General features: G+C 41.8%; 1 protein-coding gene across 1 annotated transcript in view; it reads right to left on the minus strand.

Moving 5' to 3' along the window:
• The window catches only part of prkcbb (protein kinase C, beta b), a 121,319-nt gene that overhangs the window by 19,540 nt on the left and 75,192 nt on the right, over positions 1-26,587 (minus strand). Inside the window, exons 9-15 of the mRNA XM_033971099.2 lie at positions 24,563-24,706; positions 15,485-15,658; positions 13,983-14,074; positions 10,853-10,915; positions 9,419-9,557; positions 9,270-9,350; positions 8,947-9,054 (exon numbers count right to left, since the gene is read on the minus strand). Coding sequence (XP_033826990.1) covers positions 8,947-9,054; positions 9,270-9,350; positions 9,419-9,557; positions 10,853-10,915; positions 13,983-14,074; positions 15,485-15,658; positions 24,563-24,706 — 801 coding nt within the window. The remainder of the gene's footprint in view (positions 1-8,946; positions 9,055-9,269; positions 9,351-9,418; positions 9,558-10,852; positions 10,916-13,982; positions 14,075-15,484; positions 15,659-24,562; positions 24,707-26,587) is intronic.

Genomic DNA, 26,587 nt, shown 5'->3' on the forward strand with positions numbered 1-26,587 from the left:
GTTGAACCGGCAGGATTACAATGTAGAGTCGTGAGTTCGGCCGATGGAAGACCTACTGAATAACCGCTGTGCAAAATGATGCAAAAATATGTTTAAAAATGGCAAAAAGGTCAATTTTACTGTTGCAATGATACAAAAATTTCAAATTCTAAGGCAGGGGCGTCACACTCATGTTCACCGAGGGCCACATCAGCAAAATGGCCGCCATCAAGGGCCCGATGTGACTGTGCGGCAGGATAAATGTCACTAAATGTAACCGAATGTCATGTAAAATAAATGTAATTACTTTTAAACTTGTTAAATAACGATTTCTGTGATAAACTGACATTTTTAAAAGTGTGTATCTGGTCGGGACACACCTGCTCACAGACCTTCAGCTCTGCTTAAAATACAGACTTTTACAGCCTTTTAATTATTGGACAATTTGTTATTTTTCTTGCAGACTAACTTTTACATACTTAGCTCCGTGTCCGTGCCAACAATTTTCCATGAACATTTTGTGATGATTATTTGCAAATATTTCTCAGTTCCACTTGCTGGGAAAATTTCATTATTAGTTTATTGTCAGTGCACACATTAAAGCAGTATAGACTAATTTTACAATGACAGTCATGCCTTTTAATTTACCTTCTCGCGGGCCACATAAAATGACGTGGCGGGCCGCATTTGGCCCCCGGGCCTTGAGTTTGACACATGCGCTCTAAGGAATAGAGTTAATACTTAGATGCTTAATACCAATTCTAATACCACAATGATCGTAAAAAGGCAGGATGTGGGTTTTTTGGTGCGTTCTGTGCTGTCTTCCCCCTCCCTTCTGTGTCTGTGCCTGGAGGTGGGCGGAGACTCTGGCACCACCTTCACACACCTCCACCTGCTTCTGATCAAACAATCAAGCTGCACCTGTGAGTACAAAAGACCTGAGAACCTGAGACTCTGGGCCAGATCGTCTTGTCATCTCCCGGTATTTCCACAGGTCGTCCTTCATGTCACGTTCCAGTTTATTCGTCCGTGTGTCCCCCGTCTCACTCTGCGCCTCCGTCTCCGACCCAGCTCTCCACGACCGGTACGAACACCTCAGCCTCTGACCCTGCGACCCACGACCTGCTCCAAGACGACGGCCTACGACACCGCTCCCAGCTGTCTGCTCCGTCTGTCATTCACATTCCCGTTTCTGCAAATAAACTTTGTTCTAACTGTTTTCGCGAGTCTATCTTTGGTCCCTCCGTCAGTCTTTACAACAATAATGTTCTTATCGCAATAGAATGTGACTCTGAACATGAAATAATAGTACCGTAAATTCTGGACTATAGAGCGCACCTGAATATAAGCCGCACCAGCTAAATTTGAAAAGAAAATCAATTTTGTAAATAAATAAGCCGCACCTGAATATAAGCCGCAGGTTTTCATATTGTAACATGAGATATTTACACAGAAAGATGATACACGGACACGTTTTTTTTTAAAACTGTGCCTGAAAATTGGCACCAAGACGCCTTCAACACGGGATGAACACACCTGCAGGTTTAGAAAATAAAGCTGCACCAACATGGGCTGTCTGCTTTTATTTCCTCTGAAAGATTTTGTCGCGTTTTTTACATTGACCAAGTTGGATTCATTGATGCCGAGCTCACGTGCAGTGGCTCTATTTCCTTCTTTAATGGTCAAACTTACGTGCAGTGGCTCCATTTCCTTCTTTGTTGGTCAAACTTACGTGCAGTGGCTCTATTTCCTTCTTTATCTTAAAACTGCATCATATCCATTTCTTCATGTGTTTTCCATGATGAGACTGTGGCCTGATGCGTAAAATGGCCATTCAAAATCAAAACTAGTGAATTCTTCAGAGCATAATCTTTCCACACGTCTGTCTCACTTTTACGTTTACAGCTAGAGAGCGCCCCCCCGGTGGCCGTTATCCGGTAAAATTCTATTGTATAGGCCGCAGGGTTCAAAGCGTGGGGAAAAAGTCACGTTTTAAAGTCCGAAATTTCCGGTACTTTCTTTTATATTCCCATGTGGTTTTGTATCTGTGTAATCCCTCAGTCGTCCAGTAGGTTTCATAGTGGTCCATGTTTCAAAAGGTTCATTTCTGTCCTGTGAATCTGACCTTTTCTAGTTTCGATACAAATCTTAGTATTGATTAGTATCTGATTTTCGATACTTTTAACAATTTCTTTCTAATTTTTAGCAGGTGGATAACATTTGATACTAAGGAAAATATTTCATACTTGATACTGATGTACTATTAAACAGAATAATGTAAAACACAAACACAGCCATTTCTTTTTACAGTATCGATTTTTTTTTAACAATTATTCAATATGTTTTTGGTGTAAACCCCCTCACCACACACTTTATACACTTTTCTCACACAGGCGTTAACATTTTCTCACATTTCTCTCTACGTCAAAGCAAATTTGAAAATACCTTGAATATCTCTCCGTTCAAACTACTTATTACAGCCAATTACTTATAAGAAAGATAAATAATAGTGTTGAAAATGGGTAGTTTGGACAAATGTATACATAAAGAAATTGGCTGTTTCCCACATTTTTCCAAACTTCTCCGTCTAATTCTACTTTTTAAACAAAAGTTGGGCTTTTATAAATACTTTTGCCTGTTGTGAGTGTGTTTGAATTACAGCACATGGCTAAAAATACATGAAATTTAATCAAACAACTAAGATATATGAGCGACAATGTACTTTTTGAGCAGTAGTAGGTGTTTATTTGTGGTGTTTACATGTTCTTCCTGTGTCTAGCTGGACATACAGTGGTTCGTCGTTTATTGCGGGGGTTACGTTCTAAAAATAACCCACAACAGGCGAAATCTGCGACGTATCAGCTTTATTTTTTACAATTATTCTCTATGTTTTTTGTCTGTAAAACCCCTCACCACACACTTTATACACTTTTCTCACACAGGCGTTAACATTTTCTCACATTTCTCTCGTTTAAACTCTCTCAAAGTTCAAACCTTCGTAGGCGTCTTTGTCGGTGCAGAACGTTTCATCGACATTGTGGGTTTTGTCGGGGAGAAAACAAATCGCAAACGCACAGCACTTCAGAGTCACACCGCGATCCAACGTTTATGTAAATTGGGAGGAGACTTAGCCAATCGGGACAAAGAACACAACGCGCGATCATAAAAACTTGTAAAATTGCACACACAAAAATCCACAAAACAGCGAGAGTTGAAACACATTATAGCGAGGGACAAGTGTAATAGAAAAACTGCGAAAAGCACTTGATTAAACGCATTTATAGACATGTTTAAGCACGTTTCATACGAACTACAAACATTTAAATAATCTATTGTCGCCACTAGAAAATAACCAAAAAATATCGTCCAACCCTAAATGAAAATCCTACTGAAAAAAATCATTCAAAATAACATTAAAACACGTAAAAAAATGAGTCGCATTATTTTAGTACGTGCTGCTTGATACAGACTAGACACTTCATAGTTACTGCTTATTCCTACTGCGGAAGATTTTACCCACTTGGGGCGAGATTTACGGAAAAGCCGATGAGAGCATAATGTGTTAATACGATAATTACATTTTATTTCCCATGTATTTGTGGCATGATTATAGCGTGCACTCATTGTGAGCCCTCTTACACAGTGTGTAAGAGGGCTTTATGCACTCTCTATATGTCACAGTTAGGTTAACCAAGACGGTGCCAGCAGGGAGCCCAGAGATGTGGGGGTGGATGTGAGCGGGGTGGATGTGAGCGGGGTGGATGTGAGCGGGGTGGATGTGAGCGGGGTGGATGTGTTCATGCTCCGCTGAAGATTCACTGTTGTAGAAGTACAAGCCAGTAATCATCACTAATACATAACTCTACTACTCGCTAACGCCTAACCTACACTATTTGTCCTCAGTTTGTGCACGGCTGCCTTTAAATTCAGTATTATACAGCCCAAATTAAGGAAAGTATATGTCAAATGATGCTAGTGGACAGTTCTATATCATGGGATTTAGCGATATGTATTGGCTGGAATTTCTTTAAAAAAACAAAAAACAAATACGTTCTGCTTGGTGTAATTATAATTTTTGACATAATCTGTACTTTAAAGGTGAACTATATGACATTTCTGCAGGTTTGTGACAACATTAAGTCAGATTACAGGTTATTTTTGCACAATAAAACCATCTAGAGTCAAAGATATGCTAGATACACATGTTTAATGCCATACTGTGCAATGTTCCAAGCAAAGTATTAACGATAGTGCAGCTTTACGGGTATGTTTTAAAGCTGCTCTGACTTCTTCCTGGTTCGAGCCGTGTTTAGTCCTGCTCTAGACTTGGTTTGATCCTGTTCTAGTCCTGATTTAGTCCTGGTCTAGTCCAGATTATGCAACGATTAGGCCCGGGCACATTCATGTTTTTTATGGTGTTATATTTATCGTGATTAATTATCTGGTCGAGTGTTAAAGCAGGTCAGGTTTATCAGGTGAAACACGAGTTCAAAGAGCATCGGTCTGTGAGACGCTGGGGTCGTCTCTCTCTCTCCATCTCTCTACTTCTCCCTCTCTGTCTAACTCTCTTCCTCCCTCTCTCTCTCTGTCACTCTCTATTTCTCTCTCTCTTTCTGCGCCACTCTCTCTCCCTCTCTACTGCTCTCTTTCTCCGCCACTCTCTGTCCCTCTCTCTCTCCCACTCTCCCTCCCTCCCTCTCTCTATTTCTCTCTCTCTTTCTCTGCCACTCTCCCTCCCTCTCTCTCTCCCACTCTCCCTCTCTCTACTTCTCTCTCTCTTTCTCCACCACTCTCTCTCCCACTCTCCACTTCTCTCTCTTTCTCTGCCACTCTCTCTCCTTCACTCTCCCTCCCTCCCTCTCTCTCTACTCTCTTTCTTCACCACTCTCCCTCCCACTCTCACTCTCCCTCCCCCCTCCCTCTCTCTTTCTCTCTTTCCCTCTCTCTAACTCCCCCCCTCTCTCTTTTCTCTGTCTCCCTCGCTCTCCCTCCGTCTCCCACTCTTTCTCCTTCTCTCTCTCCTTCTTTATCTCTGCCTCCCTCTCTCTTCGGCGCACCCCCCCCCCCCACACACACACACACACACACAGAGGGGGCGGGGCCTCTGTCTCTGCACTGGACATGAGGGAGAGAGTCCTGTCCACACACACACACACACACACATGGAGAGAGGGGGAGAGAGTCCTGTCCACACACACACACACACACCCCCACACACACACACACACATGGAGAGAGAGTCCTGTTGTTCATCGACTGCGACAGAGACAAGTCCAACATGATTAACTAGGAAGTCGCATTTTTCGCTCTTTTTTCCCCTGTAACTGTGTGTAGTCTCATAATGCATTTTAGTTTTCCAGGGGGCGCCACTGAGCCATCCTGCAACGTAGATTCTTGGCGACGTTACGTAACTTAAAGTTGAGTCGATCTCTAATTTTGTGCTGATTTTCAAGAGTTTTTGAGCAGTTTTTCTTTCTCTCAGGTGCGATTTACGAAGGAATAATAACAATAATCTTTTTTTTTCTTACATTTTTTACGCGTAAACGATAAAAGTTCGACGGACAGGATGTCACTTTGTTCCCCGTGATGAAGAGCCTCTCTGTACGCTCTTACACATTAATGTTTTACTGCTTAATTTTTTGCGATTTTCCTCAAAATTGTGCAAATTCAATAAAACTCTCACACGTGTTAAAACAGAGACACTGAGATCCCACGTTTTTAATAATCAGTGACCATCCAGTGTGAAATACTGCACCAGAACTGAACCAGGACTGAACCAGGACTGAACCAGGACTAAACCAGGACTAAACCAGGACTAAACCAGGACTAAACCAGGACTAAACCAGGACTAAACCAGGACTGAATAAGAAGATTATTAGATCTGAACCAGGACTAAACCAGGACTAAACCAGGACTAAACCAGGACTGAATCAGGACTGAACCAGGACTGAACCAGGACTGAACCAGGACTGAACCAGGACTGAATCAGGACTGAATCAGGACTGAATCAGGACTGAACCAGGACTGAACCAGGACTGAACCAGGACTGAACCAGGACTGAACCAGGACTAAACCAGGACTAAACCAGGACTAAACCAGGACTAAACCAGGACTAAACCAGGACTAAACCAGGACTAAACCAGAACTAAATAAGAAGATTATTAGATCTGAATCAGGACTAAACCAGGACTAAACCAGGACTAAACCAGGACTAAACCAGGACTCAGCAGAGTACACAGGACAGTCACAGGATTAGAGTCTTTTTGATACATATATAAAAAAAAAAAACAACTTTCAGCTTCAAAAGGTAAAATAACATTCCACTTCTATATTTAAATGTAGAAAAATATGAAATAGCCTGATGCTTTTGAGCCTTTTGATAATATTTGGACTTAATTTTTAAGTGTGGGAGGAAAGAGAGAGAGAGGGAGAGGTAGGAAAGAGGGAGGGGGTGTGGGAGGAAAGAGAGTGAGAGAGAGGGAGGAAAGAGGGAGGGGGGTGTGAGAGGAAAGAGAGAGAGGGATGAAAGAAGAGAGGGAGGGGGCATGGAAGGAGAGAGAGAAACAGAGAGAGAGGGAGGTAAGAAAAGAGAGGGAGGTGGGTGTGGAAGGAGAGAGACAGAGAGAAAGAGCCAGAGAGACAGAGGGAGGAAAAAGAAAGGGAGAGGGAGACGTGGTCAGTAGAGAGAGAGATAGACAGAGAGAGAGAGGAGGGATGGAAGAAGAGAGAAAAAAATATTTAGGCCTAAATGGTAAAATATTGTTGTTGTTTTTTTAGGACCATCATACAATTTAAAGAGAGAAGGAGAGAGAGAGAGACAGAAGAATGAAAGAACGAGAGAAGGGGGGAAAGAGGGAGGGGGTGTGAGAGGAAAGAGAGAGAGAGAGGGAGGAAAGAAGAGAGCAGAAGGGAGGTGTGGAAGGAGAGAGAGAGACAGAGAGAGGGAGATGGAAGAAGAGAGAGAGTGGGCATGGAAGGAGAGAGAAAAACAGAGAGAGGGAGGTAAGAAGAGAGAGGGAGGTGGGTGTGGAAGGAGAGAGAGAGAGAGAGAGCCAGAGTGACAGAGAGGGAGGGGGTCATGGAAGGAGAGAGACAGAGAGAAAGAGCCAAAGAGACAGAGAGAGAGAGAGGCGGGTGTGGTAGGAGAGAGAAAGAGCCAGAGAGACAGACAGAGAGAGAGAGAGGAAAAAGAGAGGGAGGTGTGGTCAGTAGAGAGAGAGATAGACAGAGAGAGAGAGGAGGGATGGAAGAAGAGAGAAAAAAATATTTAGGCCTAAATGGTAAAATTTTTATTTATTTTTTTACTTTTGGGCACAATTTAAGCTGCTAAATTTGAATTGCTGCCCAACTCTAGTAATCATAAATCTTTTTCCAAAATTGGTTCTCTATCATCATTAACTCTTTTCTTTTTCGTGTTGTCGTGTTGTTTACATCGATACTGCGGTTTAGAATAAACAGTGAATAATGATCCACATGTGACGATGTTAAAAATGTTTTCTCGTTTCATAAAATAGACTTGTGACACACGGGGAAGATACTCGGGCTCTAAACTATATCCTGCATGTTCATCAGACGACTTACTTTCTCATTCACCGTGAAAGTGACGAGCGGCGGATGGAACGGAGCCAATCGCCACAGTGAACAATGTTGTTTCACTCCAAATAAATGTTCCCTCACAATGGATTTAATTATGCATGAGAATCCTGCCTCCTCAGCTCAATCTGAACAGTTTAATATGCACTCGTCAATGGATATATATGAACGAGGGAACGAGAGGATGAGGGAGGGGGGGGAGGAACGAGAGACAGAAGAATGAAAGAACAAGGGAGAGAGGGGAGTGGAAGGACAGAGAGAAAGAGGGAGTGGGTGTAGAAGGAGAGAGAGAGACAGAAGAACGAGAGAATGAGGGAGGGGGGAGAGGAGAGAGGGAGAGGGGCACGGAAGGAGAGAGAGACAGAAGAATGAGAGAACGAGGGAGGGGAAGGAGAGAGGAGAGGGGCACGGAAGGAACGAGAGACAGAAGAATGAGAGAACGAGGGAGAGGGAGAGGGGAGTGGAAGGACAGAGAGAGAAAGAGAGGGAGGAAAGAGGGAGTGGGTGTAGAAGGAGAGAGAGACAGAAGAATGAGAGAACAAGGGAGAGGGAGGGATGGGAGAGAGGGGAGTGGAAGGACAGAGAGAGAAAGAGAGGGAGGAAAGAGGGAGTGGGTGTAGAAGGAGAGAGAGAGAGACAGAAGAATGAGAGAACGAGGGAGGGGGGAGAGGAGAGGAGAGAGGGAGGGGGGCACGGAAGGAACGAGAGACAGAAGAATGAGAGAATGAGGGAGAGAGGGGAGTGGAAGGACAGAGAGAGAAAGAGGGAGGAAAGAGGGAGTGGGTGTAGAAGGAGAGAGAGAGAGACAGAAGAATGAGAGAACGAGGGAGAGGGAGGGATGGGAGAGGGAGGGAGAGAGGGGAGTGGAACAGAGAGAGAAAGAGAGGGAGGAAAGAGGGAGGGGATGTAGAAGGAGAGAGAGAGAGAGAAAGAATGAGAGAACGAGAGAAAGAGAGAAAAGAGGGAGGGGAAGGGGTGTGGAAGGAGAGAGAGACAGAGAGAAAAGAGAGAGCAAGAGAGAGGGAGGAAAGAAGGAGGGGGGAGTGGAAGAGTGTAAGAGAGTGAGAACGAGAGAAAGGGAGGAAAGAAGAGAGAGGGAGGGGGCGTGGAAGTTGAGAGGGAAAGAGAATGACAGAGAGAAAGAAAGAGAGAGACAGAGATAGAGAGACAGAGCGACAGACAGGAGGGATGGAAGAAGAGAGAGGCAGGGGGGTTTGGAAGTAGAGAGAGAGAGAGAGACAGAGAATGACAGAGAGAGATGGAAGAAGAGAGAGGGAGGGGGGTTTGGAAGCACAGCGAGAAAGACAGAGAGATAGACATAAAGCGAGGGAGAATACGAGAGAAAGGAGCGATGGAAAAAGAGAGAGCACTTACCCCTTTACAGATGGCCACAGCTTCCTTGGACATAGATTTGGGATAGGACACGTGATGCTCCATGATGGACTGGAACAACTCGTCCTCATCCTCACCGTCAAATGGAGGCTGAGCACAGAAAAAAAAGAAAAATGTGTTTGGGGAAAAAAAAAAAGGGTTGTGCATGAACAGATATCCAGAGTTGTGGATAGTAGTGAGCGTGTAGTGTACTCAGAAAACGGCATCTTACTTTTTACTTGCACTTTAGGAACAGTATAGTAGAAAACTGGCATCCAGAAAAAAATGAATAAAACGTAATTTGCTTTTTCTTTCCTGAAACCAACCTGCCCTGCCAGCATCTCGTACAGCAGCACTCCAAAGGCCCACCAGTCCACAGATTTACCGTAGGGCTGATAGGCGATGATCTAAACATAAGAAAAGTATATGAGTTCAAACTATTTCTCTGGAGTGAAGTACACCCTCGTGCACTCACCTCTGGGGCGATGTAGTCCGGTGTCCCGCAGAAGGTTTTGGTGGTGACTCCATCGGCCATGTTTTCTTTACACATCCCGAAGTCTGCGATTTTAATGTGGCCCTCGCAATCCAGCATCACATTGTCCAGCTTCAAGTCTCTGCGAGAGTTTGAGCAGAGTTTACGTCTGTTCATGCCGATTCTGGGATTATGTGTTTAGTTCAACTCCCTCGTAAACGTCATCTTCGTCTGAACCACTCTGCACCCCTTTTTTGGGACCCTCACCACAGATTGAGACGCCCTGTTTCAAACACACTTCTACATGCACTTTACTGTTTCAAAAGAGTAGGATTTAAAGCATGTTTTACTACACTTGTCACGTTCATAACTACAGTTACATCATCTTGCTGGATCTGCAGTGATATTTTCCAGCATCTGCACATTTGCTACACCAAACACACATCGTGACAAATACTATGGACTATTTGTGCATTTTTACTAGGCAAACTTCAGCTCACATGTGGCAGTGCTCTGTGCAGACACTGGAGTGTAGGTTTGGAGACGTTTTTGTTCTGAATTTGGTCAGTCGGTGTGTAATGAGGAGGAGCCTATGTGCACTATACTCAGAGAGGAGAGAGAGCGAAAAGGCAGGTAGGACGGTTTAAACATCCATGTTTAACGTGGACATGCCCCTGCGCTGGGGGCGTGTGCAGTGATGTGTCGCACAGCTTCAAACAAGCACCCAGGCTGCAGTGAGACGCCCTGTGCAGTCCTGCTGCAAGTTTGTGCCGACAGCAGCGACTGTAATGAAATCGCACTCGTTGAGTGTCAGACCTCGAGCCCATGATAAGACCGACTCAAACTGCCCTCGAGACCGAGTCCAAATGTGTTTGAGTCTGAGACACGACCATAACAAATACTACACCACTACCCGGAAGTGCTCCTGTCTGTTTTCAAAGTTCAGGTCATTTTAGCGCCGACTTTGTCTGTTCTGTGAAGCATCTCTCTGTTAGTGTCATGTTGACAACAGCCACACTGATAATTTGTCATTTGAAAATATGTGTAAATCCCCAACGTTTGGACCAATGAAAATGTTACTAAAAGACCCTAAACACTGTCAATGACATTTAAGTTACTTAAAGAAGCACCATGTAACTTTTCAGCTGTAACATTCCACTGCCTGATTTGTTTTCAATGGAAATCTTTCTTTGGAATGTTACAGGTATTAAACACAACCACTGTATCTCCATAGCAACAAGCAGGTGACTCCATCGAGCACAGATCAGGTGTGAACAGTAAAAATGCACGACATATTTGACTAACTATTCAGAAAAAAGCAATAACATCTCCATGGAGACAAGCAGGTGACAGATCCTTCCCTAGAAAAGTTACATTGTTTACCTTTAATTCTTCACATTCAGAATAATTCCCTGAAATCCTCCGGCACAAACTCACCTGTAGATGATGCCCTTTGTGTGCAGGAAGAACAGACCAATGGCGATCTCCGCAGCGTAGAACCTGCACGTCCACACAGAGCAGAGAGTGCGTTAATTAGAGCCGTGTGCAGTTAAAGGACAAGAGGAAAACAGAGCATCGCTTGTGCGCACGGGTCGGACTGAGGGTCTGTGACTGGGGAAAGGTCAGCGCTGTCTCCGCCCGGCCGGAGAGCAGCTGATAAGATCAACAGCACCACTCGGCCTGGACACGCTGACCGCTGCGGCGTAATTATGTGCCCGTAAACAAACAACGTGTTACGAGCTGCTATTTTAGGCAAGGTGAGCAATTTGTGAAGCGTTTTTCATGCGCGAGGAGCGAGGTTGTTGAAGGTACTCACCCCTGTCGACCCGCGCGGATAAAATGTTTGTAAATGTCTGAGTCGCGGAATGAGACGTTCAAGGACCAGCGCCTGATTTTTACTTCCTTTTAAACAGTTTGCAGCGGTACAAAGTTATTCCTCGTTACCAAATAAATTCCGAACCTTTTAACAGCGCACTTCCTGATTCTCGGACAGTAAACCGCTTTATAATAAGATGCAAACAGTGAGCAGTAGTTTAATTTTACCCTAAAGAGCTGCTTTTACAATTATATCTGTACTGAAGCAAGCGAATTTTGGGTAAAACCACTTTAATAAGGGCCAAATAAACAATAATTACACAGAATTACCCACTTACACGTATGCAAATGAGCAGCTAGTTACAGTTTAATAAGTGTAACCCAAATTTAAGTGCTATAAAATAAAATAAAGAGAAAAGAAGAAGTCAACCAGCACAAAGGCATTGCTATTCTCTGCACGGTATTCTCTAGTGTTGAAAAAAATTAATTAAACAGAGCAGAACAAGCTGATGTACTGAGATAAAAGAGTTCCTCGCTGGTTGGACTTGGCCTTCAGCTGTCTAAAGAACCTGCCACGGGCTACAAAGCTCTATCCCCACAAACGCAGACAGCCCGCTTGTCAAACGCGTCAGCTCGCCTCCCTCCCCCCATCGCCTTGACAACAGTGATCTCACCAGCCACCCTAATTATTCTCTGCACTTTCGGTGAGGGATTCCGCTGCGCGCCGGAAAGTCACAGCTCGCATTACTTTCAAGTACTTTACAGCGGCAAGGTTCACCGGGGGAAACAACAGATTTGTGCCCCGAGCTATGGCCCAGCAGCACCCATCACATCCCTCACCGCGGCCAGGGCTGACGGCTTATTCGCAATAATACAAAACACCGAGCAGCTGCTGTGTATGAGCGAGTGGAGATTTGGGGACAGGAGCGGTGTTGTACAGCCTGGGAAGTCAAATCTTATCAAATCTATAAGAAAGTTGGAGCATATGAGACACGTTTGACGCTAAATGTTATAGTAATGTTCTAATACGGGTGGATGATACTGTCAAAAACGAAGCTCTACTTTATTACCGTAAATTTGGGACTATAGAGCGCACCTGAATATAAGCCGCACCAGCTAAATTTGAAAAGAAAATCAATTTTGTACATGTATAAGCTGCACCTTTTTTTTTTTAAACTGTGTCTGAAAAGCATGAGTTCATAATCTTTCCCCATGTCTCACTTTTGCATTTACTGTTAGAGCGTCCCCCAGTGGTCGTTAGCCAATAAAAATCTTTGAATCCTGCGGCTTATACAACAGTGCGGCTAATTTAAAGTGTGGGGAAAAAAGTAGCGGCTTATAGTCCGAAATTTACGGTACATTGATAATATTGGTGTAGACTAAAAATAACCCGCAATAGGTGAAATCCGCGAAGTATCAGCTTTATTTTTTACAATTATTTTATGTTTTTGTCTGTAAAACCCCTCACCACACACTTTATACACTTTTCTCACACAGGCGTCAACATTTTCTCACATTTCTCTCTCGTTTAAACTCTCTCAAAGTGCAAACCTTCGTAGGCGTCTTTGTCACACACACACAAAAAAATTAAATCTGTGAAAGGTGAACTGCGATATAGCGAGGGACAACTATAATCTAAACAAAATGCGCTAAAATGTTCCCGTGAATGTGTTCAAGCATCACATGACTGTAAAATTAGCGTTAAAAATGTAAACAGACGTAGCAAGACTGACAATCTGCGCCACCAATCACACACACACACATAACATTCATACTAGGCGATGCGGATGAAGAACAACAGTTTCCACCAGAGCCTCCTGATATTCCCAGTGGTTTTCTCATCCAAGCGCTAACCAGGCCCAACCCTGCTTAGCTTCCAAATTATGACGAGATCGGACAGTGACGAGCAGGTAAAGCCATAAAATCTTGCTGGTTCTCCGATTCTTGAATGTGATAATGTCATACTCCCAGATTTCCTTATTAATTACATTGTATTTGCCTTGAAATATCCAAAAGGTAAACTCACAAAAGTTCATTTCTTTTAGTGACCAGATCCCAGAACTCAGAGTTACAACAAAAAGATGCATTTTAACAATAAGAATGTTCGCTTCTCCCCATCTGTATTAACCCGTTAAGGATTGAGCACACTATAGACCAGTACATCTTGTATATCTTTAATTCTTTTTTTAGCCATAAAAATCATGTCAAAGGAAGTATCAGTATCACGCAACTACTTCTATTTTACATATCCATCCTTATTTTTTCTTTCACGCGTTGCATAAATGACTGGGAAAATCCCCGTGGCACCTGCGCTCTTATTGGTCGTCTTCGAGGGACAACAGAGGCAGATTACGTAATGACAGTAACATATTTAAAGAGCCCCGTGCCTCTGCTTTGAGACGCTGTTTGAATTTACACGAGAGCACAGTTGGTTGCGGAGTTACGGTAATGGAAAGTCCACAACCGAGAGTCTTATCGGCGACGAGAGCATCCGACGCTATAGGGTTAAATATTATTGGCCAGTAGAATGTGTCACCTGAAACCCAGCAATTCTGTTTTATGTTATATATTATAGAATTAGTGAAATAGAAAACACACATATTTTGTAATTTCTATATACTCTGTGCAGATATATCGTTTCCACATTGTGAAGTTGGACAAGAATCGTATTTGTGGCTTCACCAAACCTCCCCGTGCGTTCTCCGTCTCACTCTCTCCTGGTGTATGTGTGTTTTCTGTCGCTTGTACTCACACTGCATGCGGCTCTTTGAACTTGCCGACCTGCTGAATCTGATACATGAGATCTCCTCCGTTGATGTACTCCATGACAAAATACAGGCGATCCTGGGGACGCAGAGCAGAGCACGGGTCAGACAGGACGACAACGCGCGATAGGCCGCGCCGTAACGGAGTGAGAGGTCAGAGGAGCGGGAAAACAAATGACCGCTGCAGGTAGATGAAGACGGATGGAGGGAATGAGGCTGCATTAGAGGAGGGAGAGGAGGAGTGGATCAAAATGAAGGGAAAAAAAATCGAGAGAAAAACAGAGGAGCGGTGGGGACGTGACTGAGCGCCCAATCAGCCTGCAACTCACCTTAACAGCAACACCAATTTAAACTGGCAATTCCTCTCCATTATCTACAGAAATTGCCAATAAGGTACAGTATGAGGAGAGGAGTGGAGGGCTTTGGTGTTTGTGTTGTGCGCTGGGACTGTAAGCTGTCTGCAGAGTATGTGCGGAGCGGCCTGCACTGCCTGATAAGTCTCAAGAACAGTCGTGCCGCACACTGGGTTATGAGAGGGAAATATAGATTCGGGCCTCCACCGCAGAAACTGTTGTGAGATTTCCTTCTACGTATGGCTCTGAAAATCCCACATACACAAGTTCTTTTGATTCCACAACACTGCTGCTTTGGATTAACAAGTCGAGTTTGAGCTAAAGCTTCTAAATTATGCTGATCTCTATGATACTATGTTCTGAAATAAAGTGCAGAGGATGTAAATGCGTTGGTAAAAATGGGTGCACTGAGCTATATTTACTGCTGTTGACTCATCTTGAGTGTAATATGGATTATACGTCACAAGACGAGCGTGAATCAAAGCGCTGTGCTCCAGCTGAGGGCTGTAGGAGCAGTGTTCACCAGCAGAGCTGCCCTCAGCTCCACACACCCAGTGCCACCAAATACTGAGCTATTTATAGTGCGCTGACGTCAGGACTAACCAACAACAGCCACTTTTGTACTATTTCACACTTTGAACTCACATTTACTCTGACAGCTTATTTAATATGCTGAGAAGTTTTCAGTTTGCTTAATTTACAGATACTTGTAGAATTTTCTGGTCAAAAGACGCATTAGCCTGTGGTTAGCTCTGCTGTTTCACGAGTGTGAGCACAAGTGTTTTGGTCTATGTCTATTTCCTTTCATGCTTCACAATGGTTTCCATATCTACTGTTAAAATTTTTATTTTGTCCGTGGCAGGAATATAGCCCATCTAATATTACAATGTGAATTTTAAAATGTATTAGCACAGTTTTTAGCAGCAAAGTAAGAATCTATCAAACAGAAAAATTATCTTTGTAAAGTTTAGTGTAGCTTGTAGATAGTGAAGCAAATATACAGTAAATTCACGACAGTCGCAGCAAAAATAATAAAAACTGTTGAAATTCATGGTTATAAGTTTAACCATATACAGTTTACAATAGTCCACACTTTCAAAGAATTCATCTGCCCAAAGAGCAGCCTCTGTGCGTACCATGGTCTGAAAGGTGGAGTGCAGCTGTGTGAGGAAAGGAGGTTTCCCAGACAGAGCCAGGACCCTCTTCTCCACCATGGTGCACTCCACATCGTCGTCCTGGATCACTACGTCCTTCTTCAGGATCTTTATGGCGAATAGTTCCTCCGTGCCCTTGCGCTCAGCCAGCATCACCTGCAAAACAGCACAACATACACAGACGGATGGGTAATATATCGTGTCAATATTGGTATGGGCTGGTATAGAGGATTTTTCTCAATATATAGGTTAAGATTTTTTTTTTTCTAAGCTGTGTTTCTTTCCCAATTTGTCCTCAGTGCTCCAGATATTTATTTTTTTTACAGGATTGAGTTAAAATAGAAACAAATGAGAAATGACACTAAAGAGGTGGCTGTAAATGTACACAACTGTCAAAAAATGTAACAAAAAATAATAATCCAGATAAATCCTATAAAAAAAAATAAAAAATAATAATAATAATAATAAAAAGAAGAAGTAAATAAATAAATAAATAAAAATAATAAAAATAAGTAAATAAATAAATAAAATATAATAAAAAAAACAAAAACAAAAAAATAATAAATAATAATAATAATAATAATAATAATAATAATAAATTATCAGTAACTGACCACAACAGCACGGAAAAATATTGGTATAAGGGATGTCAAGATTATTTGGCTGATCAATCAACAAAAACAAAACAAAAAAACACAACAATTTCAGCATTCAGAAAGTTTGATTTCATAAACCTGGTCACTAAACGAGAGGAATGATAATGTTTTAGACAACGGTAAAGACAGTAAAATTGGCAATAATCAAAAATAATCATTAAATTGTGATATTTCTTCTCACAATCATAAAACTCTGTATCGGACCCATGTTAAAACACAATTTATAGACCAAAAAAAGTTCTGAAAAGGATTATTTCCCTCGACTTTTTGGAATCTTTTGGGGGACGTGGTATGTGGCCTGGTGCAGATAAGGTAAGGTGGATGGCTGACGAGAATGGGATTATAAAAAGCCGGAAAAAAAAAAAAAAAAAGACTGTGTAAGCCAAGGGCAGGGGTAGCAGGAGGACAGCAGGGGCGACAGAGGAAGAGATTGGCAGCAGTCAAGCCATTCAGTCAAATCTGCTGAATCACGTCTAAAAATATGGACGGGGTATTGTGTCTTTTATCCAAGGTTAGTCTCCAGCTGTGCTCCGTCTCACTCTCCTCTCTGATGTAGTCAATGTATTCTGGTCCCTCTCTGATTCTCATCGTTCTTGTTTTCGGCCTCTCTCCTGCGTTAGCCTGACCCTGACCGTATTGAATAGCAAAACAGAATGTGGGTCATGCATTGCACAGGTTCACATGCTAATATCCTGTCTGTGTGCTGTCTGATGTTAGCGTGTTAAAGTGTTTGTGACAGGTTAGGAGAAAGCAACATCTGTCAACTGCATCCAAGCCGCTTCTTCAGTTCCAGATCTAAAGAAGCGGCCAAACGTCTTCACTCCTACAACATTTTGTCCAGTTTTGACTTTTATTATGGATCAGACCGGGACAACTGAGGGATTACACAGACATATGACAGGTTAGTTGATATTTTACAAAAAAAGATTGCTGAATTATGTCTATTTTTTTGTTTTTTTTATGAGGTGAAGTTGAGAATTGTACTTCCTGGTTGGACATGGGCAGCAGGTAATTCCAGTTTCGTTAACTTGCAGCCATAATGCTAACACGGACCAAACCATCAGCCAGAATTACACAACAACAGTTATGATTCGAGTAATACAAATAAATGACAACACATTTACTTTTTTAATGCCTAAACTACCTGAAAAATGCTCTACATGTGCATAAATTGTCCCTGTATTTTGCGTAGAATTTTCCCTGTCGATCCAACTAAACCCAGAAAAAAAAAAAAAGAAATGAAAACCCAAGTCAACATTCAGTAAATTTGAAAATGGCAATGTAGCAATAGAATTACCCAACAAAATGCTAAATATGCCAGCTTTTGTAGTTCTTGGCAATACATATTTTTACATAATTCAAGTTTTTATTAAAGTTTTCCTTGGTACATGACAAAATCACATAATCACTGTGCTCAGCGTATATGAAAACTGGGGGGAAAAGTAATAATAAAACAAACAAAATAGATTAAAATCACATAAAACAATGTTGGAATCATGTCTCATCCTGCTGCTTAGTATTTATAGTACTGTAGGATCAAAATGTATCCCAAACCGACTGTAGTACTATCCCTGTTTTTAAACCTGTCCATCATACACTCACATGAAGCCTTTTACATCATCTTATTTGCTCATTCATTAATCTCAGGAGCTGTTTGGGTTTTCCCGTCTGTAAGAATAACCCTGGGCACTACTGAAACCCCAACAACACCGACTGACAGTTTCCACGTGATATTTCAGATCTTTCCTCACACAGTGAACATAATCTAAGACAGAGTGGCAAAGTTTTTCCTACGAGTCATTAAGAAAACGTACAACTGCCAACCAGAAAGGTCTAATACATGGACATTCCCACAAACTATAAACAAGAGCGCTGGCATCTGTTTGACACTTGGAACACCGGAATTCTGCTGGAGTCCGGTAATATTGTTCTCTTATATATTTCTGATACAATTCCTCTTCCATAAACACAGTCCCTATGTCCTTTTCCTATAAAACCTTCAAAACCTTTACAGAGATCACGGAGTGTGGCATTGAGTCTTCTGCAGAAAACTGAAGCTTGTTAATGGCAAAATTCCTTATCTGCAGATATTTCTAAAAACATAAACATACATAAATGTATAGAATATGAAGACTATCATCATCATGCAGATTATCCAGTCCATGTTTTATGGTCGTTCCAGCTCTTCCAGTAGAGACCGGTGACTTCCCAGTGCAGATGGCAGGATTTTGCCACAGGGAAGAATATGGTTGTTTAAACAGTTTATGCATTTTCATCCAGATTTATTTTGAATGTAACATAACAGGATTGGAGATTTCAACTGAAGTTCAAGAAAAACAATGTAGGACAATCTTTGGTACAGTGTGATCTGGAGTCAGGTAAACCCAGTCCCCGTTTGTCTCGAGGTAAACCAGATTTAGTTAACATGATTCTGGGCTTGTATGTGGCAATGTTTAAAGTATTAATGGGATATGATGTTCATTCAAAAGATTTTATCATTTGATTTGAATGGGCAAATGCTACGGCAACGACTGCGATTCTATTCCTCATAAACCAGTGGATCCTGCGTGTGCAAACGTCTAATATTCACAGCTAAAGGTTAGATAAAAACAACTAACCCAATAACACAATCATGGCCGATCATAGTAAAAGCACAACCACGGAGCAGCACAGTCATTATTATTTATTGAGCAGTTAACTTGACTGCTCTCCAGTGCTGTAATTACTTTTACATGTAATAACAAACATTGATGTATTTGTATTGTAGCACTGCGCTGTAAAATCGCCTTCTTAAACGCAGACATTTCACTGAGTTATCATGACTAAACAACGGACTGGTGCTTCAATTGATAACACGCTTTTAGTTTTTATCTTAAAAGCAGCCGCCCGAGGAGAACGGCAGAGAAAAATAGCAGTGCTTTTCATCAAACAGCTCGCACGTCGCATTTGTAGTTCTCAAGGGGCTAATTGAGTTTAGGACCTCGACAAAGAATCTTTCATCCAATTGTATTTTATGTAGAAGCCTTTTCTACCACACTGGTTCATTTGCATAAATAGACTTGTAAATTTGTCATTGTGCGCAGCGCCTTCCTCGGCTGATGAGTGATTAATTAAATTTTCTAAGGTGAAAAGACAGTCAGGACGCAATGTGGGCTATGTTGTGTAAAACATGTAGTATATCACTGCTGAATGAAGTGGAAAACGTTGGTTGAATACGTTTTTATAACATTTAAGCAGTGTAAACATACAGTTACACATTTTTATTTCAATTTTGCAACACATTTGGACAGTTGGCTGCTCTTTCTCGTGGTCACGCTAAGTCCGGACAATTTGTTAAAAATGTCTAATTGCGATTTTTCGTTTCGCGATTTATGTTTCAATACTTGGACTCAGATTTTAAACACATCCGGGCTGAAAAGACTGAAATATAAACAGACTAATCATCACATTTCAGAAGAGACATTTGTACAGATCTAAACTACAGCGGGAGCAGTTTTTCGGCAGAAGAAGATATTTTGTTGTTTGAGGAGGAAATTACAGTCCATTCAAATTGCATTTTCAATTTGATTATAATTACTCTTGCAGCCAAAATCAATCATATATAATTATCCAACAATTTTAAGTTGATAAATTATGTAAATCAGTGCTCAGTAGATTCATTATCACGTTTACCCGGGTGCAGAAAGAGCATTAAAAGTGACCATAGATCTACTTTTTCCCCCGTGAGACCTAAAACTTCCCCGGTTAGGAGGTTGTGTCTTATAAATATTCAGGTATGATAATCACAGAGGTGAGCGGGTTTAGGCTTTCCACGGGGACTCTGCACAGATGGACAAAAACACACGAGTTTATACAGACCAGGAGCTCCGAGAATCATTACAACTATCAAACGTATCAAGTGTTTGAAAGTTGCTGTTATTATAAAAAAAAAAATACATAAGTTAGAAAGTTGGGGAAGGACACCATCTGGACTCTTGATATTGACAAGGACGAGGCCAAAGCAACAAAAGGCAACAAAAAAGCTCAGGGGGTAGAAGCGCAGAGGACGTGTTTTTTGGAAATTTTAGGCGGTTGCAAGGTCACGAGGGTCCAGCCGTGTGGATTCATGAAAGGGATAAATGTTGTGGATTTGTGACGTTAAAAAGGGTTGACTTTACTTCTGTGGGATTGCGTTTTGAGCCGGAGCCATCACAAAGGTTTTAACTGCAAATACGACACATTTCGATCAGCGCGTTACTTTTTATTAGAGCTGTACGACGATCTAAACTTTGGTCGATCTCGATGATAAGACAAGAACATTTTACTTGTCAGATTTATGGTACTTGAAGAGAAAACACCGCTCTTTTGTTTGGGTAAAAGCGCTGACTCGGGGCCACGTCGCTTTACGTCTCCTCACGTGTCTTTTTCACTTACGTTTTACTTAAATCTGCACAATCTGACTAAAAATCCAGCGCGTCCTTCCCTCATCTGCCCTCGCTCGCTCTCCTCTTTAATCCAGCCCCAGCCGCTCACCTTTTCTCCTCTGTTTCTCTCCTCTTTTGCTTCTTATTACAATCCAAGTTATGAAAAGTAAATGTTTTTGAGTGAAACTTAAGACGTAATTTAGCTCATGCACGCGTTTCTGTCAGTAGCAGTGACATGTGTGCTTTTAGGATTATTATATTGTACAAACTCATTCCAAACTTTAAATGTGTCTCTGGAATTACTGGTCCTATCAACACAAAATAAAAAATAAAAATAAAAACCCTGACATTCAGCTCTGTACTTGAAGTTGAGATGTCCATGTTTTAAATAAAATGGAGGAAGATTGAATTGAAAATCGAGATCGATCCATATGGGGATATCGCTTAGCCCTACCGTTTATTGTTTTGAAAATGCAATATTCAATGAAAACAACGTATTAACACTCTGTTACGCTTTGCTCTCCATGCTAAGTCGCCACCCCTTCAGCCTCGATCACAACACAATCAGCTGCATCCCATTAATGAAACTACAAATCGCATCAGGTTTGTCAAGTCGCTGTGTACAGTTTTGTATATTTAGAGAATTATAACGTGGAGCATGGATGACGTGGGCTTGTAGACTGAACATTAGACAGAATCTTACAGTTAACCGTAAGGAAAAAATACTTTACATTATATCTCTTCTTTAGGGCGAGACACTGCTGAGTAATGATAACGTCTTAAATGTAGAGATAAGATTTTTTTAAATGGTGAAAATTACACATATGTGAGTCATATAAATCTGAAAAATGGATAGAGCCAGGTTTAAATGTCTCGCTTCATCTTAAATAGTATCTGAGTATTTGAGTTTTACTGAAACTTGGCCTCAAAAATACATTTTTCCCAATTTTCTGGAGTGAAAGTTTAGTAAATCTTGGTCTCTATGGGAGAAAAATGTATTTTTATAAAAATGTCTGAAGTTACCCCCTCTCATATAAATCTATAGATGCAAGTTGATTGAACTAAATAATAAAGGTGCAGAGTGAATCATTTCTACAATAATTTTCCTCACGTTGAGAGAACAAACTGACCAAAATAACAAAATATTTTTAAACCGTAGCCTGTAGTGTCTCGGCTATAAAAAAAGTGGTTCATTCCGAGACAGTAGTTGGGGTCATTTGACAGAAAAGCGGTCCCGCGGATAAGAACTGTCATATGTCGTAAATGATGCCACAGTGTTTTCCGTGCTGACCTTGCAGAGTGGATTTACCCAGAGAACACGCATGAGATCACACGCCAAAGCACTGCTGTGTGTCACGGTGCCAGCACAGTGTTCCACTCTTATGTGTTTGCGTTACACTGTTACATGAGTTACAGCTGGAAATGCAAACTTTAAAAAATAAATCATCTGGAAATAATATGGATGAATAAAACAGAGCAAAGGATTATGGTCTATGTAGTCCTCTGTAGCATGCTCCTGTAACAAAATCCTTCACAATTACTCAAAATATTTCAGTTTATAATGACAAATTGTTATTTAATCATATATTGCAGCTATAACATAAAGCATAAGCCACTGATACATCATAGATTGACTCAACTGTGAATAAAACAGCTTTGGTACGAGCCATGCCTGCAGCCTGTTAGGAAACATAATGCCACGTAAATGCCATACACCCCCAGTTCTATAGATTGAATTTCTTTACAGAACAACCCGTGTCATCTTACTTTACACGAGAAGGAGAGTCGGATGTGACTGGTCAATAATAAGCCCAATGCTGCAGCTGTTTCCCTGCACTGTACAACGAAAACACAACATTTTACCTACATTTTTTAAATCGAAATTAGGACTAGCCACCGCAAATTCCCCAAAATACTTCTTGCAAAAAGTAAAATTTTAAATCAAGATAAAAATTCTGTTTCGAATCGTCAATAATTATCATGTTGGAGAGGGATTACAGAGGTCGACAGCCAATCCTGTGGTCATAAAAGAGAACAAATGTCTATTTTTTTTTGTCAAAATTACATCGTATTGTGTTATTTAGGTCCAAGAAATTAATGTTGATTGACTGAATTTTGATTGATCAACTTTAACATCTTTTCTGTCAACCCTAGTGAGTAAATGAGTCCAAAATTGATCTCAGTACAGCTAACTAAACTCACGTGTACATGTGTATGGGACTGTTTTGAACCAAACCGTACAGGAAAGGGGTCATAGTGTAGCTCTATTATAATGCACATATACTATAGACCAAGACAGAAGCGCTACATCCTCCCACTCAAAACCCACCAGCTTCCACATTGACATCCGTGTTTGTGCATTTTACATGAGACTATATCTGCAGTCGCTGTATATCTCCGAACCCATTCACCCTCCGCCATATTTATCAGATCCGGCTAACAGTCTCCGTGTTGCCGAAGGAGCTCTCGTGCTTATCTGTGCTCGCGTTTAAGGAATCTCAGAGCGTAGCATATTCCAGTAACGATTGACCCTCGGCTTCTCGCATTGACGAAACCCGTGTAAGCTTTAAATGCCTGTTACCATGGAAACAGGCAGCCGGCAACCTGGGTCTTACGCGCTCGCACACGCGCTCACGTACGTCCACACACACACATACAATGCAGCCTCCCTGTCGCTTTCTGTCACATTCTCTTGTTCCATCCCCACCGCTCTGAAGCTAGCATTTACCCAATTTTCCGCGCTCTCCCTCCTCTCCTCTCCCTTCATCTTGTACATCCATTTTTCCTTCATTCTTGTCACTCAACCGATCCGTCCCCCTCCTCCTCCTCCTCCTCCTCCTCCTCCTGCTTCTACACCGGTTCATTCACAGTGACGTTTTTACCTCTCTAAATTCATTCATGTCAACCTTGGCGCTGCGCTGTCACGTCTCTGTCTCTCTGTCTTTTCATCACTCGCTCGGCTTGTCGTCCCTTTTGGGGGTTTTTTCTCCCCCCCCTGACCGGTTCGTCTGCGTTTGTCCGATAGTCCTTGCTCTGTGCTGACTCTCGCTTCTGGGTGAGAGGATCATACTGGAATTAGTGTCAGAACCAAAACAGTGTTAATAAAGCAGGAAATTGATCGTATGTTTCCATTTTGTCTCTGGACAATGGTTTCTGCGCACCTGACTGGGAGACAGGGGCGTCGACAGGTGCGTTTTGGTCCCTCGTTGTATAAATAAAAGTGAATCAAGAGGGAGACAGTGTGCGGGAATCAGTCAAGACTCTCAACTATGGGCTTTGGGCAGATATGAGTTCGACGAAAGACAATTTAAGACATTTTTACCACAAACTAGGGCGTGTCTGATATGGATTTTTTATTTGCTTTGCTATTTTGGTAACAAATTGTACGCTTTTTAAAAAATTAAAGACAAATTTAATGCACTGGGAATGACGAACTGGAATGACACCTGGACTGAGGCAGTGCAGAAAAAATTGTCAATATTGGACCGATACCAATATCTGGGAAATCCTCTGATATGAAACAATAAACAAACCATCGCTGCATCTACTGTTAACAATTTAGTTTAGTCATTGGTAAAATAGGTCTAGATACATGTGTGCACCTGATATCTATAAAATATATCAACTATACAACTTTATTTCCACCATAAAAAAAGCATTTACCCACTGTTTAATCTCAGCTCGGACTAAGTAGATACTGTAGTTGTGTCCTTGGGCAAGACACTTCACTTCGTTGTGGTTGAATGTGGTGTGTGAGCGCTTGGCGGTGGTCAGAGGGGACGATAGCGTAGACTCTGGCACATTCTCAGTGAGTCTACCCCAGGGCAGCAACTTTGTGTGTGAAATATGCAACTGTATTCAGGACTAATCCATCTTTACAACACACTCCATAGAGAAAGGCCCCATCTGTTTTGGAAATACAACCCTTCTTGCTGTGAGTTAGAAGTGCTAATCTAATGTGCATTCAATAACACGATCTTCCTCTGTTAGTCCATTCTTACCTTGCCAAAGCTCCCCTTCCCCAGCACCATCAGGAAGTTGAAATCGGACAGCTTCACTCGGTCCTGGTTGCCGTTGGAGTCGAACCGGGACGCTGCGTTGGCCGCTTTGCCGTCTATGTTCTTGCCTGGACCGATCTTTGCTCTCTGCATCAAAAAACAACGCAGTGCAGTTCATTAAAGTGAAACTAAATGACTAAATCCACCATTCATATTGGTGTTTTAATAGCATTATCTACGCGTGACTTTTTGGCAAACCTGTTCTTGAGTTGGTTTTCTCAGCCTGGTCCGGTCCTTCTTTTGTTACCTCCCTGTTTTCCCAACGTCTGCCACTCATTTACTAATCAGGGGGTAGCTTATATGTTCTCCCTCTGTTCATTTGTTCTTTTCGTTTCATTCGTTCCGTCAGACACGCTGGGTTTGAGTTTGAATAAACCTGTTGTTTTCACCGGAGACCGAGATGTTTTGGGGGGTTTCTTCACGTTGCCTTTAAGCCCAGTTTACTAGCTTGCGCAAAACACCAGGTAAATTTGCAGTTTCCGGTCAAAAACACCTAAATCTAAGTGCGTGCTGCTTTTGGTGGACGCTGTAATTTCCAGTAGTTGGTGACATCACACAAGACTGCCCCTGATTACAGCCAAGTGCTTCTGATTACAAACTGATCCCCCTCGTTTCCCCTCGCTCTTTTCTTTAGTCCTCCAGATACCGCCCAGTTCAGCTTCTCTATTCGAAACGTGATTGTGGGCGGAGTTTAGGTGCGTTTAGTCCCTTTTAAACCAAATTCCAAAAGGTAGAACGACACTGCACTTACTGAACACTCTCTTGACGCTTCCTCCGAACAAAATGGCCTCCTGCGCCACTCTTTTCATTCGATCTATCTCTCCACTTGTCTGCTGCGTCCTTCATTGAATTTTCTCTCTCTGACTTTAAAAGGTTTCGCGCCTTTCGACAATTCTCGCTAAATATAATAAATCCGGAGGAGGTCGCAGTTGGCATTAGTTGTCAGTCACTTCCTTTGTAACTCAATTTAATCATCTCTCCTTCTTGCTCTTCTCCCGTTCCTACTTTTGTCATAAAAAACAGTGCCCCTCGTTTCACTTTTACAATGACCTCAGAAGAGCGCACACGGTATTAGCACAAAGGAACACGGAGGGTTAAACAGGACCGTATATTTCCGTATAAATCTGTTCCTGCTGATCCAGCTAATGCACTGTGGTCGCCTGTAATTGCTCCAGTCCTTTACATTCTGACAGAGAAGCGTCCCTTTGCGGTGTTTGTGAGGGATACGGGCCTTGGACGGGGTAAAGCGCTCGCCAATCAAACAGCCAATCAACCGTAGCGCTGCGGGATATTGGAAAATGTAGCAATATGGATTTAAAAAACTGCGATGTTGATATAATTGCAATATTTTATGTACTTTTGGACTTGTTTCAGTTATAATAAAACACAAAAAATACATGCTTTCATTGACTAGACAAAAATAAGACAAAATTAAGAAAAATCGTGAATTAAATCAGCTTTAATTACCATCCTTAACAAATAAAACAACAAAAAAACAGTGCATTTTTGTCACATGGAGAAGCTTGGTGTCAATATCGCGATAAATATTGGTACGTCCCAGTTTAATTACAGTCTGTTAACTATGAACAACTATGATATTGAAGTAGCCTACGAAGGTTTGAACTTTGAAAGAGTTTAAACGAGAGAGAAATGTGAGAAAATGTTAACGCCTGTGTGAGAAAAGTGTATAAAGTGTGTGGTGAGGGGTTTTACAGCCAAAAACAGAGAATAATTGTAAAAAATAAAGCTGATACGTTGTGAATTTCGTTTGTTGCGGGTTATTTTTAGAACGTGACCCCCGCGATAAACGAGGGACCACTGTATTCTTAACTGTCCATAGTTTAAAATTAAAAGTGAGCTATGCAACTTTTCAGTTTTAGGCTCCCAAACTGCTCGTCTCCATGGATATATTATTTTTTTGCCTAGAATTTTCCACAGTAAGCCATTAAACTTCATCTAGCTTAGTCC

Source organism: Periophthalmus magnuspinnatus, chromosome 8 (assembly GCF_009829125.3).
Source record: "Periophthalmus magnuspinnatus isolate fPerMag1 chromosome 8, fPerMag1.2.pri, whole genome shotgun sequence".
In the NCBI taxonomy this organism is placed as follows: Eukaryota; Metazoa; Chordata; class Actinopteri; order Gobiiformes; family Gobiidae; genus Periophthalmus; species Periophthalmus magnuspinnatus.